Source organism: Terrapene carolina, unplaced genomic scaffold (genome assembly GCF_002925995.2).
Source record: "Terrapene carolina triunguis isolate 2854851 unplaced genomic scaffold, T_m_triunguis-2.0 Scaffold85, whole genome shotgun sequence".
Classification (NCBI taxonomy): domain Eukaryota; kingdom Metazoa; phylum Chordata; order Testudines; family Emydidae; genus Terrapene; species Terrapene triunguis.
Genome location: NW_020664436.1, coordinates 63,267,624 through 63,285,722, shown reverse-complemented (window position 1 = coordinate 63,285,722; position 18,099 = coordinate 63,267,624). Strand labels below are relative to the sequence as shown.

General features: G+C 37.2%; 1 protein-coding gene across 1 annotated transcript in view; it reads right to left on the bottom strand.

The window, feature by feature from the left end:
• Positions 1-18,099, bottom strand: part of GOPC (golgi associated PDZ and coiled-coil motif containing) — a 44,532-nt gene that overhangs the window by 23,436 nt on the left and 2,997 nt on the right. Inside the window, exon 2 of the mRNA XM_024205378.3 lies at positions 4,006-4,170. Within this exon, the coding sequence (XP_024061146.1) occupies positions 4,006-4,170 (165 nt within the window). The remainder of the gene's footprint in view (positions 1-4,005; positions 4,171-18,099) is intronic.

The following is an 18,099-nucleotide window of genomic DNA, read 5'->3' as shown; positions in this document are numbered from 1 at the left end:
CCATTCTTTAAGTGGCATTCTAACACTGTCCATTCTTTAAGTGGCATGTAAGAATATAAACTTACAATTTTTGGCACTAAAAGTTCACACACTGCATAAAACAATGTTTACCATCACAACAGTGAACGATATTTCTTTACTGCTGTAAAAAAAAAAAAAAAAAAAATCTAACCACACATTACAGCAAATCATTAGAAAATGGCTAATTCTTAACATAAAATGTACTGAGGTAAGATGGAATGACAGGTTAGTATCTCCTAATATGTAAGAATACCTCAGCCTTTTCCCAAATCAGTTATATTTTGCCTATATAAGCAGATATTGTTTTCTAGTTTTTATATCATGACTAATATTCCTTAAAGGAGAAAAATTATGCTTAATATAGACAATATTAAAAATATGAAGTTCTACTCAAGAATAATAGATCTCAATTACTTAACGATTTTTCAATAGATAAAAACAAATTTTTAATAGTAGCTATAAGGTCCATAATTCTATGAAAATAGTGACATTATTTAAAAATCTTTAAGTCTATCACTTACAAAGTTTAAGAGGTGAAAGTCTCAAGTCTGAACCACTACCAAACACGCCTCCTTATAAGTACACTACTAAGCTTACATATTTTAGGCACCATAGGACTGTTAACAAATAGGAAAGTTACATTAAAAACAACACGCTCACAAAAAGGGAATTGAGGAGAGGGGGGAATGTATGAAAACTGACATTTTACAAGAGAAAATTGATAATGTACAAAAATTATTGCTCATAACATGCTGGATATTGTTATTTTTAAATAAATACTTAAACAGTTTCAGATTTTGTTTCTAGGTAGCAAGATCAGACAACCTTCAGAATTTCATAAGCTACCAGACCATATCATCCCCAAACAGTTGCAGCAACCAGAAACAAACAAATACAGACATGCACAGGCTTGGGAAAAAAGGCACCAAAACTAAAAATTGTGAACAATATCAGATATGTGGCCAACCAGGGGGGAAGAAAGCCAGCCAGATCTGTTTTTCTAGTTTCAGAGGCCAATATGTATACTGCCACACAAAATAAAAGCACTGACCTAAATACAGATGAAGGCAACTAGCATACTTACCAACTCATCCACAGAAAGGACAGACTTAAGAAAGAAGAAAACAGTTCCACAATCAGAAAAACTGGCAAACAGTGGCAAAGTGAACTTCTAGAAAATGCCATAAAATAAATGCAAATATCAGTCTTATTCTGTCAGAACACTATTAAGGAACTGTACTAGGTTTATTGAAGGACACAAAAATAAGTATGGTATTAAACAAAAAAGTTTATTTTGTAGCAATTTCTGCATCAAAGTATGTATTGTAAGGAATAAATCATTAAAATTATTTGTTAGAAAATTACATACATTCATTTCCTTATGAAACATAAGTATTGGGAAGATCTACAAAAGCTTGAACTACAGTAAGATTACTATAAAGATTTCCACATTTTGTTGGGGAAAAGATAATTGCTTTTCAAAGAACAACAAAATACAGGTTTGCTTCTAAGCCTTTCTGAACCTAAACTAAGGGTTTTACCTGATAGTTAAATTATAATTCAGATTTACATAACATTATAAAATACTTTTCAAGCCATATATTACACATCTGGTATTCAGCCACTTATGGGACGTACGTATGTAAGTGCAAAAGTATATATATAATGCACGGCAAAACAGGAGGAGGAGATACAATTTTGACCAAAGTCACTTTGGTCAAACTCTTATAAAAACTCTTACAAAAAGTACCAAAAGAGCTTTCATGTCCAAGCAGCACAGACAGGATGTTAAAAAAGAGATCGTATCTGAAAGATGCTTGTAGAGTAAACTGCATGTAGTCAACTGTTGAGCAACCTTGAATGTTTAAATAGGTTTTCATTCACCAACGTTTTGCATAATTTGGAGTTTGTCAAATATGAATTCATAGTAAGCTGCATATCAACTTTCCCCCATGCTCTAGTAAAAGAAGTTGTATACTCGGCACAGAGGGAGGGAGGTTAACATATGCAGCATTATATTTTCCAGTAACACATTTTGTTGACACCGTCTCCCTTCAAAATGCTCCCCTGGGCAGATTCAGACTGATAGAAGGTCACCACTAAAGCTCTTTTTAACCTAAAAATCAGATTTTCAATTTTCGTTGTCATCTAAGTAGCTCCAATTTTGCTTGCTCAAGCTCTTCAACGTTTGTAGTTTCTATATCTAAAACAGTTTAAAGGACAGTTTCTCTCCACTAAAATTCTATGAAATCCCAGAAGACAGAGTAAAGCAAATTCAAAAGATAAGCCTCGTGGTTTATAAGAATGGTGCCTTGCCTCATCCCCTTACGAAATTAAGGACAAAATGTCAGCCTAGATTTTTAATGAGTACAATTTCAACATAGATAAATCCTGAAGCTTGTCTATTTAAAAAAAACTACCTGAACCAAATGGAAAAATATTATAGTTGTGCGCTAAAGCCACAAAAATGTCTGTGTTCATAGTTAAAACTAAGGAGTAAACTTTCCCCATATTGTTTAGGGATTTATATATGTTGAAACTGTACTCATTAAAAATCTAGGCTTATCTTTTGAGTTTGCTTTACTCTGCCTTTGGGATTTCTATATTTTAATACACATTAAGGTAACAGGAAAACATTCCATGTATGTTGAGGCTTCACAACTTGAACTTGTTAGAGAAACAATTTTCAACATGGTCATAGACAAACATGGCTTAAGAGTTGTAAGAGTTATAAAGTGTGTAAACAACGTTCAGAAATCAGGTCAGAGTCTTTCAACTCATGTAGCCTATATAGAATGATTTTTATTTTGTTTATTAAAATTCTGTTCATGCTGGACCCTGAAACCATGCTATCTGTGATTAGTAATGAGAAAGAATGTTTCTTGTTTAGATCACCAGTTAAAATCTAGAGTAGGCTAACAGTGAAGAAAAAAAAAAAAAATGGCTGTTTGGTGGCATTTGTCAAATAGTTCCTCAAAATATGTTTCACAAATCACCAGTGGTGTATGGAGTCTTTCCTGATGATCTGTTGAATTAAACAAGAAGACTGAGATGGGAGGTGGCCCAGTTTGCAAATATGAAAAAAGGAGGACCACTGAAAAAGTTTCAGTCTTATGTCTAGTAGTTACCCTCACCACAAAAAAAAACCCCCACACTCTCCTAGGGTGGAGTGGAGAGGGAGGAGGAGGAATGGGTGTCTCCTCTTTTTGGCTTCTTTACAATGCAAAAAGAAGTCCTGGTTATTTTTTGTAAGATATGTTTACTTTTCACATTAGAAGTTCAAAGATCTTTTCTACCCCAGGAAAACTGAACCACCAAAGGATAATCTTTACTTCCAAGGAACTTAATCTTGATTGAGAAGAAAAATGATTTTTACACTGACACTCATTCACATGCTGACTTTATTTAAAATTCTGTTTTTGTTAACACCTAATAAAAAGCTGAAAAAAGCTATTTAAAAAAACCTACAAGATTCAAACCCCCTTCACCTCTTCAATTAAGAAAACTACCTATCAACTTCTCTGCATTCTCCAAAGAAAACCTTCAACAAAAAATTTATATTTCCAATATTTCAAAAGTTAAAACACCAACTCTCAGAGCTTATTTATATTATAAAAACAAAAAAACACACAATCTTAATCTTTCCCCACTGCAGAACTTTTATACAATTTCTTTGAAATTATTACATATATATTTCAAAGCAAACAGCCTGCAACCCTGAATGTTGATAGACATCTGGTTGGTACTCCTCCATTTCTCTCTCCTGTACTTTTCCAGCTATAGTTGGTTACTAGCTCATCATTTTAGCAGTCTTCACAAGAAATAGTATAAGAAACCTAGGTAACATATACTTGTTTATTTTAAAGCTGGTGTTCAAATAAGTTTGTGCCAGCAACATTAACATTTCACCACTTACACAGTAAAAAAAAAAAAAAAAAAAAAAAGGTGTAGTTTGAACTTTTTCCTTTAATCTAAGATACTCACCAATTTCGCTTTAATTGCCCCGGAATCAACACTCTGGCCTGTCTTGGCATGCAACTGAAGTTGAATGGCATGGAGTTGCAAAAGCTGATCATGCACCTCTTTTTCCAATACTACTTTCTCAGCCTGAGTTTCTGTCAGTTCAGATTTCAGATCCACCAGCTGCGCCTGGAAGATATCATGAGTCCAACAATGAGTGCAATTATTCAAATTTTGTTTTTCATTATTATAATATGGAGTCACATTCTACACTATAAAGGTTTCAGACATACAGGTAAAATAAAGATGGAATTGGGTTCTTTCCATGGGTCTCTCAGACCCCTCTAAGGATTCCTCTATTTACAACACATTTTCTTCTCCAACTCTCAGCACACAAACACAACCACTCTTCTGAAGACTGGATGGAACTTCCTTCATAATCCATTACAGGTTAACAACAACAAAAATGAAGCCTCTGCACAAATTCCTGTATAGACTCCCATGAATTAAAAGCATATATCCACAGAGATCTTAATAAGACTACACAGATTTCTTCTGATACTGAAAATTTCAAATTATAGGACGAATCACAGCCTCCCTGCCTTCAACAGAAAATATCTGTTGATAAGGCAAGCCAGGATTTGCCCTAAATGCCAAGAAAACCCGAGTAATTTTAAAAAACTTGTTCTAGGATGAATAGGATTCTACAAAAGAAATCTACTTCTACAATGAAGTGGTTTTTAAAATCCTTTTCTAAATAAAAAGTTTGTGATTTATTTGCAAAACCATATCACCCTGTCTAATAAATAGGTATTCTTGATGTCTCTATTGTGGATACTCTACTCTCAAACAGAAAAAATAATAGTTGAACAAGATGTTTAAAAGACAGCATCAGTGAGCAGATTATTTCTTTTTTAAGGTCTTAACATCAAAGAGCACAATATAGCTGCCCTCACAATTTTGCCATAGACCTAGAGAAGCAGGGTTGGGCTTTACCTCAGTGACATTTGCCTACACCATACTCCTAACTACTAATGTAATACAATTTATTTTTAAAATATTCTTTTGCATTTTAACTCTAAGACTGAAGTCCTATTTATTCAAAAACAGGTAAATCATAGGTAGTGAAAGCTTCATATATTGCTCTACCAATGTCCAGCCACAAATGTTGCACTTGACCTATAAAATAGAATTCTAACAGCAGGAGATTAGTTCATACAATCAATCTATTAAATCCTTGTCTTCTCTGTTCAGATTGCCAATCAGTAAGAATTGTGGCTATTGGTTCCATGATGTGGACCTAAGTCCTTTAGGAACCATACTGAGACCAAACTCATTCACATATGCCAAACACACAAACTATTTTTTAAAGTATAAAAACAAATAAATAAATGGCCAGCACATCCCTCGGCCAGCACCACTTCCCGCAGCCCCCATTGGCCTGGAACGGCGAACCGCGGCAAGTGGGAGCTGCGATCGGCCGAACCTGCAGACGCTGCAGGTAAACAAACCATCCGGCCCGCCAGCGGATTTCACTGACGGGCCACATGCCAAAGGTTGCTGATCCCTGCATTATATATTAGTCTTAGTAGCTAGTGCCCTTTATCCATAGCATTGCCAACTCCTACAATATTACGAGACTACTACAGAAAAGCCCATGAAGAAATTAATAATTCTGTATTCAGGGCAGAGTTTGGATAAAGGGCAGTAAATAAAGGTGGACAGTAAATAATGCATGACTACACGGTGAATGAGAAGAATAAAAAATATTAAATAGCTATTGATTTAGTGAGCACTGTTCATCGCAATGAGGTTCTGGGAGAAAATAGTATTTGATCATTGTGATAAATAATTCAGTTTCCCACAATATGTTTGAGAAACTTTATAGAAGTCTATTGCATTGAATGCAAAGTTTATGTATTATTGCAGGATTGGCGGTAACTTCTCGGGAGGTTCGGGGGTGTGTGGGGGTGGAGACATGGTCAATACAAACCTTGGGAAGAGTTATGAGCTTCAAAGGACTATTTTAAACAATGTGCCCAACAAGAAGGAACTTCTGGGACAAAGTTAAGTGGGTTTCCTATTCAATACCTAGAGGGAGGTGATTTCAAATTCCTACCTCCAGACCCAACCTTTTGATGCTACATCCTGAGGAGGGAACCAGTTCCTAGCATCTGAATATCAAAGGCTGAAGCTGTTTAAAGAAGAAACTGACTTATTCATGTGTGTTCTTGTTATGAACTTGTAACAGAAAAACCTGTGTGGGATCTGAAGGACTGAATGCCCTTGTTGGAGCGGGGGTGATCTCTGATAAGCTAATTATCATTCGTGTAGGTTCTTTTATTTTTTTTTAATATGTTTTCTCAGTAATGCTTTTACTTTAAGGATAAATGTGCTTGCTTAGAAAGAGTTGTGAGTAAACTACGGTGGACAACAACACTGTTTATAGCCCCAGTGCAGACACTGGCTGTTTAGGCCATCTGGCTTGCTGGGAATAACACAGTATAAGCAGGGAACTGTGCAGCCTAGAAAAACCCTGGTCAAGAGGGAGAGAGAGACATGGGTCTCTGCCCAAGAGAGGTGACAGCAGGGGAGCCAGAAACTTTTAAGTGGGTGCCCTGGGTGGACCACAGAGGGGGAATACAAGTGCAGTTACTCTGAAATTGCAACGATCTTGCAATTAAAGGCTGTATCAGAATGCATATACACAAAGGGGCTGAGTTAAGCTTACATGCACAACCTTACCAATCTTTTAATACAGTTTTTTTTTAAATATATATATTACAAATTACATGTCAAAGGAAAAGTGTCATATCATGTTATGAAAGGCACCCAAGACTGTCATGGAATTTTCAGAGGAACCAATCAGAAGTAGCAGCAACAAAAACACAACATGTACTGCATGACAAACAGAATGTTTAGTTTTAAGATCAAAACAGTTTGGGAGAAGCCATTTGAACAACTGTAATGGTAAAACAGCAGGTTTGGTCCTGAAGTCACAATGAAGGGGTTACTTTATATATTTAATAATCATATCAAATCCTTTATGTAATCTGCTGATTCAGCCATAGAAGGATGCAGGAAAGAGCTCTAAATGATTGGGAATTCCACTGCCAAATCTTTATTTTCCTTAAATTGGAAATGTACTGCAAGTATAGTGTATTTTTGTGCATCGAGAAATCTCATTAACTTCCTTGGTGCACAATGCAGTTAATGATAGGCATTAAGTACCTGTATTTTGACATATTAACAAATATCCTGCTGCATATTTTCTAACTGCAGTATTTACAGGAATAAACCTATCTTCTGTTTGTTAAACTTCTTTTAGCTTGTCACAGTAGGAACTGTTGTGGTTTCCTCTCTATGAAGTAAACTTGTGTACTCTCAACTAAACTGAGGAATGTATAAAGGAAACCAATGAAGTACACTGTGGCACAAAACGGGCATATCACAGCCTTAAAAAATTACAAGACAATTTACTAGCAATATTTTGCCTGGTATCGGTTTCTCTTTCATAGCAATGGGAGCTCAGGAATATGGCGAGCACACCTCTTAAAGCAAACAAGTATGGCTAAGCAATTTTTCACTTGGTATCATTTTCACCCTTGACAAACATGCTGCCTAAAAATATATAACCTATTGGACAGAAAAATCAAACATTTTTAAAGGATACTAAAACTTTCCACTATTTTAACCTTATTAAAGGCAACATAATATGAGTATCATAGCAAGTTATTATCAAGGTAGTCAGGCAGCCTAGGTTCCAGCAACAATTGTTAGTTAAAAAAAAAACAAATATATTCATATTACAATGAACTAAACCAATTGGAAGAAATATTTAGAGATCTAATATTGCTGATCCAGATGAGAAACAAATATGTGTAGTGCTGCAATCCATCAATACTAGAGGCAGTCAATAAAAAATAAAATGGCAACAATATTATTAAGGGCTAACATGCCATGCAAGTGATGGGAGGCGCCACTCTGAATACTATTTACACTAAGAAATTGACTCAGTTCTTCCAACACTTATCAGCAGTGGTTCATGCTGAATTGGAGCAATACAAAGTCTGACAGCTATTGTAAACAGGACACAACCCATGTTTAGCGCCATTACTGAAAGCACAGAAGGAAGACAGTGGGGTTATTGGATTGGGCACTGGACACTCAGTATTGGGCTAACTTCATTTCCAGTGAAGTCAATGGTAGTTTTACCACTGCCTTCAATGGGAGCAAGTTAGGCCAAATGCTGAGCTCTTTTGAAAAAAACAAAAAAAACCCACTTTTCAGGTCTATTCTCAGCTCTGCTATTGACTCACTATATAAACTTGGATAGGATACTTTGGCTAAGGCCCTAACTTCACTGAAATAAATCTAAATGTCTCATTTACTTCAGTGGGTAATGCATGAGGCCGTTAACCTCTCCGTGCCTCAGTTTCCCCAACTTCAAAATGGAAATGATACTACAAGTATTTTGAGTATCCCTGGGTAGAAAGAGCTAAGTATACTGTTATTAGTGTTGACAGAGATTTAATGATGTTTCAGGGCTCAGGGAAGAACATCTGCCATTAGTAGACAATGGAAATTTCTGAACTATAAATATTGTATGTGCTTCAGTTTGATGGTCACCTCTAAAAGAAAATATTTTGAAGTTATAACTATCTATGGAATAGACTAAGAAGAAAGGAAGACATAACCAACAAAAAGACCTCTTTTTCCAATGTTCATTTGCTCCATCAAGTGAGGCTCTCCAACTTTTTATCACATATATTCATTTTTCTTCATCTCCTTTTACTCCCAAGTATAATCCTTTACACATTCACTTTAACTGCTATCCCAAAAAACTTACACCTCTGCAAGGTTACAGCTTTCTAAAGCATCTGTGAGCAACATTCTGTTTCAGAATGAGTTACTGCTTTAATCACTGTCATGACTTTGACCTACATCAAGCTACTTTTTAACTCTGAAATGCAAGTATCCTATTTTAGTTAAACTGCAGGTCCACATCATCAGCATCATCAACAATGGAATGGTCTAAATGGAATGGTCTGCAATAAGACAATGACCCAGAAGAAGAAAAATTTTAGTTAGTTTCTGGTAAGTCTACGTTTTTTTGTTGTGTTTTGTTTTCTTCTGGGGCGGGGGGCATACTTTTACTATTTGCCAAAAATTAAGTAGCACTTCTTAAAAAGGCATTTACAGCTACAAGCTATAAATGAAAATGTATCCCATTGAAAATATTCTTAAAGTTTTAAACATGACAATTTTGCCTATTGTGCATAGGAAACAAAATCATCTCAGAATTAAAAGTCTAGTGTTTAAATACATTCTGAGCTATTTTGCAAAGGATTCAAAAACATTGCTGGAAAAATTCGAAGCCTGCTTCTCTAGACAACACAATTCAGACAGAAATTGTTCTATTTTTTATTAAATGGGTTTCTTTAGTTACTATTTTCAAACATTTATAAGATAACATCAACAAATCATCTTAGTATAAATACATTTTCTGAAGTGGAAAAATAGTCAAACTGCCAATGTTCTAATTAATTATTTTAATTTCTGTGATTATTATATTTCAAGTTGTTGTATAGTTCCATAAGCATTTTACCAGGAAAGGAGGTGGGGCTTTATAAAAATGCTAGCATTATTCAGTCAACTCTGCAGTTCTTTTTTGATTTATTATTGGCTATCCTGTGTCAACTCCTCATATCTAGACCTCTCAGGAGATCAATTTAGGAGCACCCAGTCCACTTATTCATTTTTTCCTAGCAAGGTAAATGTCAAAAAATGAAACTTGATTGAAAATTATTACTTATTTGTATTACCATAGCACGTAGGAGCCCCTAGTTATGGACAAATCTGCATTGTATTTTGTACAGCATTTAGCACAAAGACAGAGAGAACTTACAATCTAAGGTCTTGTCTACACTGGCACTTTACAGTATTGCAACTTTCTCACTCAGAGGGGTGAAAAAACACCCCCCCCCCTTAGCACAACAAGTTTCAGCGCTGTAAAGTGCCAGTGTAGTCAGTGCACCAGCGCTGGGAGCTGTACGCCCCTCGTGGAGGTGGTTTTTTTTAGAGCCCTGGGACAGCTGCCATGACTACACAAGCCACGTTAAAGCGCTGCCGTGGCAGTGCTTTAACGTTGCCAGTGTAGACTAGCCCTAAGACTATGTCTACACTTAAACTGCTACAGCAGCAGTTGCGCCACTGTAGCGCTTCAGAGTAGACACTCACTACAGCAAAAGGAAGAATTCTTCCATCAACCTAGTGCTGTATACACCAGGAGTTATGCTGGCTTTGCTGCGTAGCTCAGGGGTGTAGATTCTTCACACCCCTAAACAAAGTAGCTGGGTCACCTAACTTGTCAGTGTAGACCTGGCCTTAAAATTAGATAAGAGACAACAAATGGATGCAGACAAGTACAAGAAAACAATGAAATAATATTGGTCAGCATAATACGCAGTGGTCTCAGTACACAAGCAGCCTAACTGTTGTCAAGTTTTTTGTAGGCATCACAGCAAAGGAGTTTTAAGGAGGGATTTGAAGGAGGATAGATAGCTTTAAGGATATTAATGGGGAATGCCTCACAAGTGTGAGGGGCAGGATGGAAGAAAGCACACAAACAAGTTAGCAATGGAGGTGACATCATGGGTACATTGGAGGTGGGAGTCAATAGCTCAATACCAAATGAGATAATAGATAGGGTGGGGATTAACTGTGATGGGCCTTGAAAGTGTTTATAAACAGCTTATTTTTGATGTGACAGAGAAGAGGAAGCTAGTGGAGAGATGCAAAGGGGTGTCACAATCAAGGCAATGGGCTAGGAAAATGATCTTTGCAGCACCATTCTGAATGGATATGAGCACGGCAAGATTGCATTGGTCAAGCCCAGAGAGAAGAAAGTTGCAGTAATCGAGACACAAGATGATGAGAGCTTGGACAAGAGTGTTAGCAGTATGGATGGATAAGAAAAGTCATATCTTATAGATGTTATGCAGAAAGAATCTGCATAACATATCTGTTATATCTATATTTAGATATAACCTGGATTTGAGGACCTAGAGAGGTCAAATATGACACCCAGGTTATGGGACTGAGCGACAGGCAGGATGGTGATGTTGTCCATAGTGATCAAGAAAGGAGGAAACAAGGAGGGCTTTGGGGAAGATTAGGAGCTCTGTTTTAAACACACTGAACTTCAGTTGATGGTAAGACATCCATGAGGAGAGTCAAAGACACAGGCCAAGAGGAGACAAGTCTGGAGAAGAGAGGTAGATCTGAGTGTTGTCATCATAGAGATGGTAGTTGAATTCAGGCTTGTGGATGACACTACCCAGAGATAGGATGTAGAGGGAGAAGGGAACAAAGGACAGAGCTCTATGGAACCCCACAGAAAGTTGGGAGGGGAATGCTGGAAGGCTTCCAAGGACACAGGGAATTTGGCTTTGTTCTACCTTGACCATTTATGCCATACACTAATTTCTAGTCTCACACCAAACTTCTGAACATAAACATGAACTATATCAAAGTGACTAAGATGCACTACTTAACGCTTTTGTGAAGTTTGTAACCACTGAGCTCTCGAATCATTGTAAGGGTAACTCATGTTAAGACATTTAATTTATTATAGAAGTACTGTGAATATCACCAAAACAAAAAAGGTGAAACTTTTATTGGATAAAGGAGACCATGATCAGACAAAAAAAATTTTTTTTTTTTACAGTTTATTAAACATCGATAGTGTGCTTGACACTGTTAAAAAAAGGCACCGTACATTACTTCAATAATGCTTCATGCAGATGCAGGAGTCCACATATGTGGACTTCTTTGCAGGATCAGGACACAAACCTGTTGGAATGTAGTTAAACACTTAAGATGTGTGTGAGTGGGGGTTACTGTTTTTCACAGTAGCCTCTCCTCATGTAACTTATATCAAGTCTCAATTAACTCCATTAAGTAATATGTAGTTTACAAATCCACACCTGATTTTGGCTATTAGTCTTCTGGCCTGCAGGCTACAGACACTACTTGTATCTTACTAAAAACAAGTGTTTCTATAATATAAGCATGGCTTATCAAATCCTCTATTCCACATCCCAACAGCAAGAATTAAACTTTTCCCAGAAATTGGAGGGTGGGGACTCACCCACCAATTTCTGCAGAAACTAAATTTTCATTTAAGAACATTTCTAGTCTTGCAATTAGAAAATACACCCTCCAAACATGAACCAAGTGTAAACTAATATATAATACTGTCTTCCTGAGTGTGAAAAAAGAAATCTTAAAGCCATGTCTAGAGCGTCTGTTTTTCGGGGGTTATTTATTTCATTTATCACAATTTATTTTTAGCAATTGTTGAGTTCTATGTAATGTCCAGGACTTTCTATGAATAATCTCTTTATAATGTTCCCTAGTGCACTTTAACATAGTTGTGATGGGATGTATAAACCCTGCGCTCAGAGGGAAAGGGTTATGGAGACTCTGTGTGCTAAGGTAGGTTGGCAGGGAGGAGGGCTTTAAAAGGAGGAAGCTGCAGTCAGCAAAGGGGAATCCCCGGGGCAAGCCTGGTAAGGACAGACTGACTTGGCTACCTTGCTATGAGTCCAGTAAAGCTGTTACCCAGGTACCCCTCAAGTAAGGTGATGCCACTGACCTTTTTGCTTACCCCAGGGAGGGACTTGTTCTCTGTGGCGTCTGAACTTTTGCTCCCTCCTCCCGCCCCCAACCTGCAGGGTCGGCTCCAGGGTTTTTGCCGCCCCAAGCGGCGAAAAATAAAAAGCGATCGCGATCGGCGGCAGCTCCTCCACCGCGCCGCTTTCTTCTTTGGCGGCAATTTGGCGGCAGGTCCTTCCCTCCGAGAGGGACAGGGACCCTCCGCCGAATTGCCGCCGAAGAGCCCGACGTGCCGCCCCTTCCCCTTGGCCGCCCCAAGCACCTGCTTGCTCAGCTGGTGCCTGGAGCCGGCCCTGCCCACCTGTAAACAAAGTAAGCAGGCCCACAAGGGTGGGGCTCACTGCAGGGACTAAGAGGCTGGGGCCTGGACTGAGCCAACCCTGTGGTGGTAACTGGGTATCACAAGGAGCCTCAACCCAGCTAGACAGGTGCCACACAGACTCCTTTTACAGTAGTACTGTTTCAAACGCAACTACATTAAAGTGCATTAGGGAACCTTTAGTACACACCAGCAGATTCTAAACAGACCAATTAAAGTACGTTAGTGCGCTTTAGAAATCACACCCTTGTAGTCTGCATTACTGCTCTGTATAGACAATCCCTTAGACACAAGGTGTTTCCAGTGTTTACTGGATAAACCCCTTTTCAAAATTTTTGTACTAGGCTGGGTTTTATCAGTGTTTATAGGTTAAAGCTGAAAAATCAGAAGCCCTAGCCATGTTTTATGTTTCGAAAAATCTCATGCTTCAGCTGATCACCTGTAGACACCAGGAAGGGAATTCCCTCCCCCCACGATGTATTCTGGGTTTTTTGTAGTCTTCCTCCTCTGAAGCACTGGCTGAAGAAGCGACACTGGAGGGAGTGGGCTAGTGCTCTGAGGTGGTACTGAGAATTCTTTCTCTGCTTTGCAGGTGGGTCTTGCTCATATGCTCAGGGTTTAATGGACTGCCATATTTAGGTCAGAAAGGAATTTTCCCACAGGTCAGATTGGCAGGATGTAGGGGAATTTTTGTCTTCCTCTGTAGCATGGAGCGTTGGTCACTTACTAGGATCATCTGGGTGTCTCTCACTAAATCAACTCCTTGCCAGTACAAGAGCCTGAGGCACTGGTGCACCTCAGTCCTTTCGGTTCTCTGCCTGTAGCACACAATAGTTTAGGCTCCTGAGGTCTGTAATACTTCGATCAAATTTTGGTTGTTGGGCATGGCATAGGGGTGACTGGGTGCTGTGTAGTGGCCTGTGATGTACAGGAGGTCACCACAGATGATCTGGTGATATCTTCTGGTCTTAAACTCTGAAAAGAGATATGAATTGCATAAGGCCCAAATCCTGACCCCATTATGCAGATCAAGCAGCAATGTTGTAAACTGGGGAGTTCCTCCAGGGAATGAATTCTTCCCTTCCCCATTCCAGTGCACACTACAATAGTGGAACTGTTCTGTACCTTCTATTGCAGTGTTATACAGGGCTTGCACAAAACAAGGCAATACAAATTGTAAAGCCTCCACATCTCTACATTTTTGTTTTTGTCACACATTTTGTTATGGTTGGGATTTTTTGAAGGGAGGAGTGCTGGTTAACCTATATTTTTCTTCAAAGGAACTACTATACTTCAGAAACAATACGGTTATTAGTATGGGCTAAACTTGGAGACATACACAAGTACAAAATAAATTCAACATATATCAGGACTTGAAAAAAATATACTTCCTATTAGTCTGAGGCCTACACTTACTTACCAAAGGCAGATACAAGAAACGAGTGTGGTCAGGCTCCACTAAACAACACCCTGAGGCAATGTGTTCAGGAGAAGCATACCCCAAAGATACTGGGATTTTTAGTGTATCTAGTCTGCTTGAGGGCTTCATCTTTGGATCAGCTTCTGACTAATACCTGATACATTTCAAAGTGTCACCTTCCTCTACCTGCTGGAAGAGAAAACTCTTTTGTCTCTATATTCTTCCTCCAGAGTCACTTAGGATCTAAGAGGGATCTCCACTACTCTACCCTTCTCTCAAGTCTGCCACAAAAAAAGCGACAATGGAAGCTACTCTATTCCTTTCTTAGCCTCAATTATTTGAGTCCTCTTTCCCAGTGAATACCTCCAACACCTATCTCTGTTTGCTACCTTCTCAGGAAGTACAATATCAAAATGACATGATTTGCTCTAAAAAACTGACCAGAGTCTTGTTAATTGCACTCTGTTCCTAGCAGAGATAGATGCAGCAGAAGCTGTCTGTAGCCTCAGAAAGATAAACACTACACCTTTAAAACAATAACCGGTAAAAAAAATGTTTTTAAAAGAAACCTTAGGCTCCCCAACTTTCCAGAGAATGCTTTCCATTTTGCACAGGTAAATGGATTTTTTTCAAGCCCCGATTTACACAATATTATGACATTTATAAATAACATTTGTGTCCTGATTATCATAACGACATAAAAGAATAGGACAAACTTTATTTTACTATGGTGTTTCAGTGATTTCAAACTGTTAAAACATTCAGTTAAAGTTTAACACAGAAGCTCCACCATTCTTGTAACCCCGAGAAGAACATAAAGAACATGCTATGTCTATACAAACAGCTGTATTAAATACAAATATTTTAGACCACTGCGGCTAAATATTAAGGACCTAAATTAATGCTATAATCCAAACAAAAACAAAGATAAAGTTGAACTGAATTGTCCCTTAACTTTAATAACATTTAAGTATTTCATACAAATACAACAGATGGTAGTGAACGTACCCTTAACTTCTGACTCACTTTGGCCCAATTTAAATATATTTCCATACACAATGAAAAATGGTATGTGACAACTAGTACTGATTTGCTTGTTCCTCAGGTCCAGTAGAAAGTCCTGATGAAACATGCTGAAACATTGGCTGGAAGACTAAAGCAACAGACAGCATCAGCTTTGTCTGTTTTGCTGAAACCCATTCTAGACACGACTTTTTGCAAGTTTTCACTCTTTCCCTTGTAGAACACTAATAACGAACAAGCTAACAATAAATATAAATGTCACAAGGGTTGTTTTGGTTGGATATAAGTGAGATATCATTTAATATTCATATTTATAAAAATATTTTCCATCTCTACTGTTAGAATGGAAATACCTGTTCCTGCTGCAAGCTATTATCGTTGTGTTTTTATTTTGTTTTATGTACTGATTGCTGCCATTGTTTTGTACATAATTGTAGTTTTACTCTGGACTTGACTGTATCATATTATTTGTACTTATTTATAAAAATACAGTTCAGAATTCCTTTTTAATCAACTGTAACTCTTGTTGGAAATTTCAATATTATGTCTGTATCACAGGAGTATTTTTTCAAGTTGCTTATTCTTTTTAATTGTATTCCAAGAATACCCATACCTTCTAAAAACGGTTATGCTCCTTATTATTGATGTCATTATTTTAAGAGTGTTATTAACTATACAAATGTTACAATTCAGTGAATAAAATTTAAAAGTAAAACAGTAGCACCCTAGCATTTACTCTTTGGAAGTTCAACTTTTCTTTTCTTGTCTTGTCTTTTACACACACTGATTTCTGAAGCACAAGTCAGGTAATCAAAACTTCTTAGACAAAACTCTAGGATTTCAGAAGCAGAATATGGATTAAGTGTAGCCAATTCCTCCCTACAAGCCATGAAGATGGGTGAGAAACTTATAAATTAAACATGCATACTGCTGATGACCCTTATGAACCTGGATTTATATTGATGATATTTAAGAATTCAGACATATCTTCACCTCCACTTCCCACATCACAAAATAAGGTCACATCCCTGGATATAAAGTTAACTAGACCAAATCTGATTCAGGTGATGTTTCAAAAGACTAGATCACATTCAGTACCAACACTTCCATGCCAACATACACAAAGATCTAGGAGTAAAACTGAGTGCTGATTTATCTAAAATGGTCTCTTTAAATAATGAGAAAACTCAGAACCACATTTCAAAAGAATGTATGCTGGCAACATTTTTAGAGCTCTTTATTAGGCTGCACTGAAAATACAAAGATAAATATTACAGACATGGTTCCTCGATTTACCGTTAGCTGAGTAAGACCCCAAACCTGTAATTTAATCTTAATCTGGACTCCGCACTTGTATAGAAACCAATGGGACTCTGTATGGATACAGGGTTCCACCTGCTTGTTTGTTCTGGGTTTTTTTTGGTAAGACAGAAAATACTGTTACTTATATATGATTATTTAATACTCCTGGCTGACTGAGTTAACAAGTTATTTGTATATGAGTTTTTAAGGTGCTGAGCAGTTATCATAATGGGCCTTATTCAGTAAAGTACTTAAAGAAAGCATAGGAGGCTATTCATGTGTTTAAAGTTAAGCACGCACGCGTTTTTGCTGAATTGGGGCCTCTGTTACTTTAAGTACAATTGATTATCAGGGCACCTTAGAGGTTTTGGTATGGCCTTTTTAAATATAGTTTATGGAAGTGCAAGTCACAGTCTCATAGTTAAGGATGAGTTCAGTTTTGTACTGGAAGCGCAGGTATTCAAACACTTTGTTACATACAAAGAATAGTGTAACCTCCAAAATCGCAACATATATTCTGAGTACAGAATAAATTTTAAGAATTTATAAATAAATCCATTAGCCTAATTAAACAAAGATCCTTTAATAAATGTAACACCCTATCTCAGACCACTTTTCATCCAGAATGATCTTAACAGTGGAACAACACTTGAAACTTCCTATAAGCTAAAATTCACTGAAATTTCATGCATGGACTACAGTAAAAGATTGGTTTTTGTTTTTTTAATTATTAATGGTCATTTCCCCCCATTATTTTTCATAATAATTTCTTCTTCAGAAGAAACTGATAAATAATGTACTACAGGGAATTTCTTGAACTATTTCAAAATGGCTGCCATCTCCTATTGTTCTCAATGGGCCTGAGGCCACACAAATTCACAGTCAAGATACCCTCTTTCAAAATCACCACCATTGTCCATTTTTCCCAATAAAAATGAAGCCAAGATGACTTCTGAAAAGATGGTAGCCATAGGAGGTTTACTTAATCTGCTTAACCTGAACTCTACCCTGTACTAACATGAAGAAAAACAATGAAAATAAATCTAATATGCCTTTACAAATCAGATTAAACTAATGTGGGACTACAGACACTATTATGGATTAATCATAATTGTATACCTATTGCATGTCGTCACTACAGGGCAGAGTTAAGGTTGTCTGGGTGTCTTAACTGTGCATCTCCATTTGGATTTCTTTTGAATGTAATCATAACCTGAATTTCCTGGGTTTGTAATACCTATTTTACTACAGCATTCCTGGAATGTTTTTACCCTTAAATTACTATCTTCAAGTTTTATATTGCTGCCGTTCACTGTAGTAATATTTAAGTGCTGGCAATATAAAAACATGTTTTAAGTACCAAACTCCTTAGAGC